This window comes from Anopheles aquasalis, chromosome 3 (genome assembly GCF_943734665.1).
Source record: "Anopheles aquasalis chromosome 3, idAnoAquaMG_Q_19, whole genome shotgun sequence".
In the NCBI taxonomy this organism is placed as follows: domain Eukaryota; kingdom Metazoa; phylum Arthropoda; class Insecta; order Diptera; family Culicidae; genus Anopheles; species Anopheles aquasalis.
In genome coordinates, this window is record NC_064878.1 from 33712691 (window position 1) to 33725345 (window position 12655).

The window sequence follows — 12655 nt, forward strand, 5'->3', positions numbered from 1 at the left end:
GACATGTCCTCGTTGTGAAGCAACACAATACGGTTAGCATTCAAGATCGCGAAAGAATACACATATGTTACAAATACAGCGAGTTCTATCGGTTACCCTTAAGCTTCGGATCAGCTGTTGAACAGCCGGAATTCATGGGAAAACATCGGGCACAGGGAACAGATGCTCAGTCTTCCTGAAACGATTCTAGTGCGCTCTCGACGATGCGTAAATAAGAAAACATTTTACAATAAGTCATGAACTATCAGACGGTTGCGATCAGTAAGCAATGTGGTTTATTTTAAAAGGTGGTTTTTCCCGGCAAACATAATTTTTGTTTTTGGAGACTCTTTCGGCTTGGAGTGGAGCCTATTACATATGAGCCTCGGTGATATATTGTACTTCAGTAACAGATTGACATTGAGTAGATTGTAAACTGCAATTCATCCGATCAATGACGGATTGAACAGATGGTTTTTGTTGGAATTTATTTCTGTTCAAAGCACAATGACATTTTTCTTGCCACGAGTGATCTCAAATAGTCAGAAGATAAAAGAATCTCTTTTTTTTCCTTTTCATCATTTAGGTTAGTCGCCGCTATTAGCTTCAACAGCTCCATCACACTGTTTCTTAAATAGCAGATTAACTGTGGTAAAAGAAATCCGTTGAAACGACAAGAGTTAACAGCAGTGTAAGCGCCTTGCGTTTCAAAAACAAGAATATCGCCAATCTCAAGCTCTGGTAGCATCACATTGTCCATAAAGTGATCATTGCCGTCACAGGTAGGACCAAACAGCTTGCTCTTTCTTTTCGGTTCACATCTGTCCTTTGATTTCCACACCGACAAATTGGGAACCATGCCACGATATTTGGCCCCGTAAAATGTACCATATATTCCATCATTTAGATAATAACCAACGGTGTCAATTTGTTCATCAGTGCGGATGTATCGTTTGCCTTGTACTGTACACACGTTAGTAACTGCTGCATCACACAGATAACGTCCAGGTTCAGCAAACACTTCCAATGAGAGGTCCGGAAAGAATTCCTCCAATGCCCTATTGATATGTTTTGCATAACGGTCAATGCTGTCATCTTTATCACCAATAAAACCTCCACCAAGATCGAGAACACTTAAGTTAAACCCTATGGATCTGGCATAATCGCTAATAGTGCGTCCGGTCCGAATCGCATCGTAAAATACAGCGGCATCTGAGCTCATCGATCCAACTTTAAAGCACCAACCTACCACATTCAAGCGTAGCTTGCGTGACAAATTTAACAAATGTTTTGCTTCCTGGCCCGGGTCACAACCGAACTTCGATCCGAGCTTAACTTTAACGTTGGTAGAATCGAAGCGATATCGCAGTAGTAGCCTGATAAAGAATATGAAATATTAAAAGAAGAGAACGGCATAGCGCTAAACATAATCCTTACTCTGCTTCTGGACAGTGTTTGGCAATCTTTTCCAGCTCAAACTCATTATCAAACACCGTTCTTATACCCTTGCTACGAATGTAACAGAGTGATTGGATACTTTTAGACGGCTGTGCATAGATGATACTTCTCGGCGATACACCTAATCCAATGACGCGTTTAATCTCTGGTAGAGAGGCACAGTCAAAGCCAGCACCCAGCAATGCGATCGTATCCACAACGGTATCAGCGTCATTACTCTTGATCGCGTAATACTGTCTCACTCTTGGCAAATAGCGTAGCCATTCGGTATACTGGGAAACAATTGTATCAACCTCCAGTATATGAATTGGTGCCTCATGCGGACCTGAAGCAATAGTACGATCGATCAGGCCGTTAAGAGGCACACAATCATCAACACATTCTGCACGAGAAGTAATACGATTGAACAGCTCCATGCCGTACGCTATCCGCCATTCGACTGAATCTGTCAAAACAGTTCGCCTTTAATATTTCTCGTTTTCATCTATTATTCAACGCCCGCAAAGGAAACGCAATATGAAACTGATTACAAAATCATCTGATTTCTAAGGTCACATCAAGGTGCCATTACCAACACTACGGAACTTTGATTATCAGTTATGCTTGTGGAATGTGTAGTCTTGCGCAGATTACCGACAGTACGTACAGGAAGACGTGACTGTTACTGATGCCATTGCAATCGCAGAACCCACAATGAAGGCATTTCCAAAACTACCTGTTCAACTACAGGGTGCGCCATCAGGATGTATCCAATTTTAAAGTTGAATAACTCTGTAATTTTTCAGCCTATTTTAAAAAATAAACCAGTTTTATTTAAGTTATTCTATGCCATTTATTGTGCCATACTCAAAATATGATATCGATCAAAAGACCGCCTTCATTCGACATACAAAAAAGAAGCTCTTTTTCGGGCCTTTTACATTGTTTTGACAACATTTAGGGAGTTATTTTGGCAATTTCAGCTCTAATATTTGCTCTAAGTTGTTTCATAGTCTTCGTTTTGTTGGCATAAACCTTATTTTTCAAATAGAACCTCAGAAAAAAAGCCAGCGCCGTCATATGCGGCGAACGAGGATTCACCATCCATTGCTCGACCGCAGCTTTCACTATTAACCGATTTTTTTCAATGTAAAGTGTGACAATTTCAGTCCGCTCTTTTAATGTGAAGTGATGCATTACTAAAATGGCATAGACTGAAATTTCTGCAACTGTCCTATTTGTCAAAATCGGCTGAACAATGACAGATGCACACTGTACAAAAAAATTGAGACTATCAAATGGAGGAAGAGAGGAAAACGTGTATTTGCCCTCTAATGACCATAGTTTAAAAAGGCTGTAAACAAAAATCGTATTTTTAGTATTTTAAGCTGCAACCACGTCCAGCAATAAGGTTCTACCTCCAATCGCTATCGTATGTTATGCAAAAGAGTGTCTCACTGTAATTAAGTATGTAACTGTAAGTAATATGTAATTACCAGTTGTATGCATATGAAACCGAATGGAAAATGGACAAAACATTATTCTACAAAGTTATGCTACACATTTCAACTATATCTTTCAACTATATCGTTAGCTACACATTTCAACTATATCTTAGGCAATTTTTGGATTCCTAACCTAAAAAACCGCCAATCACTACAATTTTTTCAAAACCCATCCATTTTTTCAATTTTTTGTAAAGAAGGAAGCGCTGCTCGGCCATTACCTGTCCCTACGAAGCAAATGAATGTTCATTTGATAGAATTAATTCTGGTGAGTTAGCCGCAAGTGGTAATTGTTACCAATTGTTGCATTTACCGTGTCCTTGGCAGATATTCCGCGCGGTGGCGTTCATCGAGAAAAATAGGCCAATTTTGACGTTTTTGATATTTTGGTTGATTTTTTTTTCAGAAGAACCATGCAATTTGATGACTTCTAACATTTTCGATGGTTGGTGGTTCTCTCATTTATATCACTACTTTAATTTTTTTTATCCGCACTTTGCAGTATATTTCAGTAAGAGCATACCCACCATAAACATCAATAAAAATTTGATGCGATTCGGCCGCCGATTTTTTGAAATCGAGGCAAAAAGCGAACGATGTCCGCGAATCGCAGTTTTAAGGAACGGAACTTGCCATTTTAATCGCAATGAAAATATTTGTTATAGTGTTAAATTAGAAAAATTGCACACCGATTATGTTTAACAGATGCCTAATAAAACACTTAGACTGGCTTTACAGCTCCATTTGGCGTAGATATAGCTTTACAACGAAAAACTCGGTTTCATATGCATACACCAGCATGGTATTACAAGGTAATTCAGATTCGTATTGCCCGTTTTTTTGCATGAGCAGCAACTTCTTGCTCAATACAAACTAAACAGACAGACGTTTGCCAATAACCGTTGGGAGAAGCGGTTGCTGTCTTAAAATTGATGTTAAAATAATCCTTGGTGCCGCATTCTTTTTTACAGTATAACGCCAGATTGCGCCACTACCCAGTTAGCAATTTGAAGCGCTCGGCTTACCCCTCTGCCTGCGACGTAGCGGGATGAAGGCTGCGGCGGCTGAGAAAGAAGCCCCCTCTGCCTGCGACGCGGTTGAGGAAGAGGCGAGCGCGACGCTCACTATGAAACCGCTCGTAGGCAGCGGGGAAAAGAGCGGAAGAAACCGCGGGGGGAGAAGGTTTCGTGCGCGAGCTTGTGGAGCGTGGCTGCGGCGGAGGAAGGGCGGAATGGGAAGAGAAGAAGGGCGAACGAAAACGAACGCGAGCTTGTGGGTTTCAATTACGCGGAAGGGGAAGGGCGGCAAGGGCAGAAGGGCGATGCGTACGGCAGCGCGAAAGGAAAAGGAATAGAAAAAAAGAGAGGGAGCAACCTCGAGCAAAATTCGACTAAGTCCCGATCGCGGGCAGTCGGAAATTTTCTAAGTCCCGGGACGCACGCTCTACGCTGGCGGCAAAGTGCAAGTGCAGAAAAGTGTTACCAAGGTGTTGACGATAATCCACACGCAAGGTAAGCCAAGCTGGCGTTGTAAGGTGCACTGCAAAAGGGTTAAACACTTTTGGATTTTTCTCTTCCTTTTCTGCATGTACCCGAGCATTGTGATCAGCGTACGCGCACCCAACATCAGGCCGAGCAGGAAAGTTCTCGATCGCAGCTTGGATCACGCCACCACAACGACGCCTTCAAGCAGTGAAGAGTACGACGCCACCACCACCATCAGCAACGCAGAAAAATGACGTCACAAAATGACGACGTCATATACGTGTGACGTCAGCAAAAAGAAATAGAAAAATAAACGCCACCGCCATTGGGCGGTAGCTCATCGACCAATCGCAGCGTAGTTCATTTGGTTCATTAGGGGGGGGGGGGCACACGAGAGCACACGAAGGTGGGCTGCGTTCGGGTTTCACGAAAGTTGGTTCTTGGGTGCCTTGGCCCCTTGTTTCTCGGTTGGGACTGGGGAAGGCGATTTGTATTGACTCGCTTATATGCCAGAACCAACCAAGTCCCATCTCAGAAACAACTTTTCTATAGTGAGAAAACCTTCTCACTGCGAACTGGGTATCGCTGTCTTCCATACTGCTTCAGACAAAATGCATTATTTGAACGGTTCGAATTCATATACACTCAATTGGATGTGGATCTCGTTCCCTACCCCAATAACAATTTATGAACAGCAGACAACCATCCCAGCTGTACATAGTTCCTTACAGCAGAATGAAAAAGAAACAGGCAATGCCTAAGAGTAGTAAGAAGTGAGAAAAACGAAAGGATCCTAAAACGGTGAGCGAAACGTGGAACGGAATAACACCAGAACCATACAACCCGTCTGACCAGGCTCCATAGTGAGAAGACGGCTAATGAGCCTGCCGCTATAGTGAGAAGGAAGAAAAACGTCAAACACGAGATTCTCAGTATGGAGCTTGCTGCTGCCCAGTTCGCAGTGAGAAGGTTTTCTCACTATAGAAAAGTTGTTTCTGAGATGGGACTTGGTTGGTTCTGGCATATAAGCGAGTCAATACAAATCGCCTTCCCCAGTCCCAACCGAGAAACAAGGGGCCAAGGCACCCAAGAACCAACTTTCGTGAAACCCGAACGCAGCCCACCTTCGTGTGCTCTCGTGTGCCCCCCCCCCCCCCTAATGAACCAAATGAACTACGCTGCGATTGGTCGATGAGCTACCGCCCAATGGCGGTGGCGTTTATTTTTCTATTTCTTTTTGCTGACGTCACACGTATATGACGTCGTCATTTTGTGACGTCATTTTTCTGCGTTGCTGTTGGTGGTGGTGGCGTCGTACTCTTCACTGCTTGAAGGCGTCGTTGTGGTGGCGTGATCCAAGCTGCGATCGAGAACTTTCCTGCTCGGCCTGATGTTGGGTGCGCGTACGCTGATCACAATGCTCGGGTACATGCAGAAAAGGAAGAGAAAAATCCAAAAGTGTTTAACCCTTTTGCAGTGCACCTTACAACGCCAGCTTGGCTTACCTTGCGTGTGGATTATCGTCAACACCTTGGTAACACTTTTCTGCACTTGCACTTTGCCGCCAGCGTAGAGCGTGCGTCCCGGGACTTAGAAAATTTCCGACTGCCCGCGATCGGGACTTAGTCGAATTTTGCTCGAGGTTGCTCCCTCTCTTTTTTTCTATTCCTTTTCCTTTCGCGCTGCCGTACGCATCGCCCTTCTGCCCTTGCCGCCCTTCCCCTTCCGCGTAATTGAAACCCACAAGCTCGCGTTCGTTTTCGTTCGCCCTTCTTCTCTTCCCATTCCGCCCTTCCTCCGCCGCAGCCACGCTCCACAAGCTCGCGCACGAAACCTTCTCCCCCCGCGGTTTCTTCCGCTCTTTTCCCCGCTGCCTACGAGCGGTTTCATAGTGAGCGTCGCGCTCGCCTCTTCCTCAACCGCGTCGCAGGCAGAGGGGGCTTCTTTCTCAGCCGCCGCAGCCTTCATCCCGCTACGTCGCAGGCAGAGGGGTAAGCCGAGCGCTTCAAATTGCTAACTGGGTGGCGGCCTTTCTCTCTGTGTGAGGCCGTTCGCTCCCGCAAAGAACGGTCCTCTCTCAGTATGGAGCTTCGCTGTTTAGCGAAATTCTCAGGGTGTGTGAGTCGCATGGCGCCGTTGATTCCCTGTGTGCCTGCGAGCGAGTGTGTGCGCCACTCGCGGCGAACAGCTGTATGCTCTCGTATGGCGTGTATGATCGAGCGAGAGAGGGATATCGCTTGCCTTTTCTCGCATGGGACCGCGGCTTCGGAGACCGTTTCAAACTACTTTAGTTTTTATATGTTTTTCTCTAATAAAAAAAGGAATTTGAATGTAAAATTGTAGCTATTCAAATTGTTAATGATTTAGGTGTGATTTGGTACCAGATAATCGTTGGTTTGGCCTGTAAAAATGCCGCATCAAGCTGCAGAAGTCGACTCAAAATCGTTTTCCAAACTTCCTTTTCCGTACATTTAGGCAAGAATTGTTGAGCCGGATGTTGATTGTTTAGTATTTCTTAAACTTATTTAAACCTGTCCTATGTATGAAAAGAATTGTAGAACAATTCTTTCCTCAATCACATGTTTGCCGTGAAGTGGTTTGTAACTCTTTTACCCTCGTTCCGCAAGCTGATAGTAAAGATCTATATTTCTTGTACGAACGATGAAACAAAGGATAATAAAGCACTCCGATTCTACAAAAGTGTAACTCTTTTTCTAAATTTGCTGAACATTCAGTCGCAGATTAAAATGCTTTGTTAAGGGGTTTTGTTTCCAAGCAAAAGTAATTGGGAAAGAACGATTCTATCGAGTGCACTACTGAAAAACGGTACATTCAATTTTCCCTAATCAACGCACTCTTTACTCTTGGCTTTGCCTTTGAGACCAGCCGGACTGAAACAATGGTTGCTTTACAGAATCAAAGAGGAATACGCAAGAGGAACAATAGAGACAACGTAATGCAATATTAGTAGTCTAACGAAACATCGATAGATGTACCTTAGCGGATAGAAACGGCTCATGAAATACTTCGGAACCAGCGCTGTTAGCCTTTCGATTGCGCTCGGTTGTCTCTCCGTCTGGAGTAACATGCATTAAACGGTTTATAATGCATTTGTAATTAATTACAAACACATTTACTTCCAAAGAATCCCAAAGACGAAAGGTTCTATCATGTAGAAACGTCCGTTTGAATTTGTTCTCGCTTTTTAATAGTGGTATTTGTGTTTTATATCCTGCCTGCTTGCAGACGATCGTACGTAAAACAGTCGGCAACTGCACTTTGAGCGTACCGTTTCGGGGTTGATATAAACTATTTGATGATATTTGAGGACTCCAAGACCACGACCGCTCGTCGGTTGTATCACCTGATAAGAATATCGTCACCACTGAGCCAAACTTGTGCGGCCCTCGTTGATACAGTGGAATATGTCCTGTTTCAGAAATCGAGGATTGTTGAAGCCAGGATTGAATGGACGCCAATAAGTAAGATTACCTTTCACATCACAGACAACAGCGTGAGCAACCTAAAAACGTGGCTGTATCTGGATATTCTTAACAAAATTGCAAGTGTTTCTTTACATCCCTTGGTTGCCTTTAGCACTAGCGAGATTTAAAACAATTCTGTGACTTGGCGCCGCTATTAAGCAATTTGGCACAGACCATTCTTAGTTAAGAAATGCTTTTCACGAGTTCAAAGACTGTTACCAGAAGTAGATACCGTTAGTGCAAAGCACACTGTTGTTGGAAACATTATTCTAAATAGCTCTGCTAAAGTAAACGTGCCGCCTATGAAGGATTAAGCGCAGCTCGGCGATGAATCTTTTGCTAAACGATCCTATTTCACAAACAGATTCAGACCGTATAAAGCGGGATAGATTTGTGCAAGACACTTGATGCGCAATTTTAGGAAACCGAGACAGGAATTTTTACTATAATCATCAAGAATCACCCCGAAACGGACACTGATGATGATATGGAAAGGAAGAACAGATATTTTTTCTCGGGCCGCTCCCTTGAGAGATCTGCCAATAAATCGTCCTTGAGTTGCCGCTAACAGTTTGAGTGTAACAACGTTTTCCTGCATCCCTAATGGTACTTCTAGTTCTGGCAGCCACCCACGTTCCCGTTGATTATGTGTTACAATCGTTCCATGTAGTATTTCAGAGGCCAAGGCGTACAGTGTATCTTGCGTGGCCAAGCTTTGCTGGTGAAGATCGTGGTTTTGATTGATGCCATGTACGATCCTTGACATGGCATGCATTTGATTTCAATGTAAACTGTGACTGATTGAGCAAGCAGACATTGCGTCTCTTTGCAGGAAAAAGGACATCTTTATGCGCCTCAATTTGATCCTGATTGCGGCTGCAGCACACCTGCGCGGTTCCAAAATGCCGACGTATTTCTTCTGCTTTTCCCACCGCCAATTACGCTACAGCTGCGGCTAGATATCGTGCCTGACTAGCACGCAGTACCGTAAAACCTAATCCCAACGGGAAGCATAGCAAACCGCATCTCTTTATATGAGGGATCACCGTAGAGTGCGAGTTGATGATCGAACAAACATTCGCGAAAGGAACACAAAACGCAAAACCATTCATCATGTGTGCACAGCACTCTCCGTTTCGCATATTCTTATTGATATGCATACTTATTGATTTCAAGTTGGTAAAATTGTGCACCGTGTTATTGTGCGTTTAAAGTGCTCCGCCACAAAGTTTGGTTCCGATCGCATCGACGAAATACAACCACATCGGCAGGTAAGTATGGTTCTCTCAATAAATAATCGCCATGCATTAATCGTTCTCTCGAATAATTCCAGCCGCGAAACACCGATCACGACTACCATCACACAGACACCGACCCACGGCCCCACAGCCATGACCAAAGACGAAGTCGTTCCCTCTACAGAATAACAGCTGTAGCACAGAGCGAGGGAAAAAGGGGAAAGGAACACAGAGAGAAAAGAGAAGCGGGAAGAGAGAGAACCGGCCCGGCGGCCGACCATTTTCTTTTTTTTTGCTCTCAACCGCAGCCACGAGCCACCAGGAAGCTGCTTCCTTTCTTCGAGCAGCTTCAGAAAAAGGTCGCAAGTTGGTAACAAAAACCTCCAGCCCCTTTGGTGAGAACGGGAATTGCGACCCACTTGCGACCTTTTTCCAAAGCACGTGCTCGGCTCGAATTTTGCTCGATTTTTTTCTCCTGATTTGCTCGAATTATGGTCGATTGGGAATCAATGGCAAATTGCATTTGTTTGCCTTGTGATTCTGATCCAATTTCATCTCTTTATGGGTTGTTCTCATAAAGGCTGGGATGCACGGTAGATTGGGTATGCAATGTTGTATCAACGGGGCCATGCAGTGGAATACCTTTAAACATAGGTTATACCTGACTATTAGACAGGAACTCTCGCACAACATGATTCTAACATAATCGGATAAGTACAGGGTTGAAGTATCCCATTTAATTGATTATGTTTGTGATGTAGCTTCTACTAAAGCTTGGAACACTTTAAATTTGGCCGCACTCTTCTTCTCTCTACAGTGCCCCTAGTGGTCGCTTTGCTACTCTGTTGGTGTTTTTTAAAGGTTATAGTATTTTCTTTCAGTGATAAAAAAAATGCCAAAATCAAACCATACCTTCAATAGTTATTGCCGATGGAGAGGAAGGTTGAAAAAAAATCTGCACACTCACTATGAAAACAAAATTTGACTGGAGTAAAAACCCGCGTAAAACTGTATTTTGGTAAAAAACCAGCAGACAAATTTGACTTTAGCAATCGTAAAGGGAATACGATAGTAAGGTTTTAGTTCATTTACGCAGTTAAAATTGCCCGTAAACTGCCCATTTGGCACGTTAACTGCAGTTGTGGTTTGAAAACTACGGACCGTTTCATAAAGGGAGGGTCGATGATCGACCGTTTGTACAAAGAAGAATGCATGGAAAAGATCATTCTACCTTTTATTAAGTCTCATTAAAGTCCTGTTAAGTTTGGTTCGACTTGGCTGCTGCTAATGTTGCTGTAATAGCACCGAGGTCATAAGTTGGTATCGAAATAACAGCATTGATTTCATACCAACAATCTTCAATCCACTAAATTGCCCACAGTATCGTCCAATACAATTATATCGGGCTATTATTTACTAATAACTAAAGAAGACTAAAGAAGCAATGTAAAATGATTAAAAATCCATGGGGAATAACCCACAAATGGTGGGAAAAAATGGTCAATGAGACTTCTTCCACTAGTGTGCAGAAAATGATGTAGCGCATAAAACCAAAAGTGCGTATATTAATACGCAACGTGGCCCAATAATTTAATCGCTATTTTTTATGGATAGCTAGATAAAATACCTACGAAATAACACCTTTACCATGTGTTTAGCTTATTTCTGGCCTGAGCTGTGTCCTGTTTTATGCGGCTAAATTTAAAGTGTTCCAAGCTTTACTTTCTTCTGCTATCTTACCAGGTGTACAAGCTTAAAATGGCCGTTTGCTTATAGATGGGCTTACAGACATTATACTTACATGTGGTTTCATCGACATGTCATACTATTTTTTTATGTTTATTCGACACCTATTTACATAAATCAGTTCACATCATAAGTGATACTATACAATAACACATATTTTTTCTTGCTTTATCATGTCTAGTTTTGTGTCTGAAAAGAAGCTTTCGCGGGGAGCTCAACAGTTTTGCTTTCTTTTGAAGAAATCGGCGACAGAATCGATTCAAATGCTTGTAGAGGCCTATAATGACAATGTGGTAGAGGAAATCACTTGCAAAAATGGCTAAATTGGTTCCAAGGAGATTTTGACTTCAGTGGCAAGAAGCGTGAAAATCGAGCCAAAAAAGTTTTGGAGCAATTGCAGGTTCTTTTGGATGAGGATCATATGTAATGGTTAAAAATACTTGACCAGTAGTTAGGAATTACTCAACCAACCATTTCAAAAAGCTTAAGTTTCATGAATGGGTACCCCATTTACAAACGATAAGCAGATGGAGCGAAACCAAAACACATAGTACTCGGCAAAAATGGTCCATAATTATTTCAATACATTCAACTGGGATGCTATACCCCACCCCGCTAATTAACTAGACCTGGGCCATTCCAAATATTACCACTTTTCGACGATCGGTCACGCGCTGGCCCAGCAGCAGTTCGATTTGTATGAAGTTGTCGGAAAATGGCATGACGGGTGGTTTGTGTCGTTAAATGAACAATTCTTTTGGCATGGTAGACAAAAATTGCCCAAAAGATAGGAAAAATGTACAGGGTTACTGGTATGAAGTGTTACCAAATTCACAGTGCTGTATCTTTCAAACCGCTCGTAATATCGACGCCAAAATTGTTTTAGTTATAGTTTAATATATTGTTTACAAGGCACTAAAAGCATTTGCGTCTGTTTTGTAATTTTTTTTTTATCGTGATGTAATTCAAACATATAGCTGTGATGGCGTTTATTTGGCTGGAAAATCACATCCCTAAGCTATACTTCGTGAGCTTAGTCACTTTAAAATGATCAAAATGTATCGCTCCATAAATCGATACAATGGTACTGATAGCATAACAAAACGCTATAGAAGTGGACCAAAACAAACAGCAACATCGCCAGAAATGATTCGGAAAGTGAAGGCCTGAATTCGACGAAATCCGCGTCCATAAAAACCTTGCATAAGATATGAAAATTTCGCTCGATCCTATGCAACCCATAATGAAAAATGATCTCAAGGTTGAGCCTTACAACTTCTCAAAAGCACACAATCTTACACCGCAGCAAAATAAAGTTCGGTGCGAACGAGCAAAAGAGTTGTTGCGCTTGCACGAACGAGGCGCATTTTCAAACATTGTGTTCTCCGATGAGAAAAAATTTCAAATTAATCTATCCATAACCTTTAAAAACGATCGTCATTACTTGATCGATGGTTCATACTTGAATTTGAGCCTAAGTACGGCCACTCGTAGCAATTTCCCATCGCAATTATTTGGCGAATGGTTAAAAAATCATGTTCCACGCTTCATTTCGTCCACATAGTGGATTTCGAATTCGCCAGACGCAAGTCCGATGGACCATTCCGTCTCGTCCAAGTTAGAGAGCAAGGTAAGGACTAAAAAATAAGCCAGTATGAATGCGATAATGAAATAGATTGTACCAGAACGAGCCAAAATACCGTAAGATCACATTCGTGCAGCATCAATTTTTTTTCAGGCCGTTAGAAGACTATAGTCGGGCCAAATGTGGCCACATCGAG

The 12655-nt window shown here is 42.7% G+C and overlaps 2 protein-coding genes across 2 annotated transcripts in view; both read right to left on the reverse strand.

Moving 5' to 3' along the window:
- The window catches only part of LOC126575807 (uncharacterized), an 80317-nt gene that overhangs the window by 62075 nt on the left and 5587 nt on the right, over nucleotides 1-12655 (reverse strand). The gene's annotated exons all lie outside the window — the stretch shown is intronic.
- Nucleotides 263-1903, reverse strand: LOC126575862 (ornithine decarboxylase 1-like). Its single transcript, XM_050236849.1, has 2 exons — nucleotides 1417-1903; nucleotides 263-1355 (listed from the first exon to the last, which is right to left on the reverse strand). Exons 1-2 carry the CDS (start codon nucleotides 1851-1853, stop codon nucleotides 467-469), a joined length of 1326 nt encoding a protein of 441 aa, XP_050092806.1. The 5' UTR covers nucleotides 1854-1903; the 3' UTR covers nucleotides 263-466.

Coding starts and splice junctions, on each gene's coding strand:
- LOC126575862 (XM_050236849.1), bottom strand. CDS start 1,853: ATGGAGCTGTTCAATCGTATTACTTCTCGTGCAGAATGTGTTGATGAT. Junction 1,356..1,416: donor AAACACTGTCCAGAAGCAGA/GTAAGGATTATG, acceptor ATTCTTTATCAG/GCTACTACTGCGATATCGCT.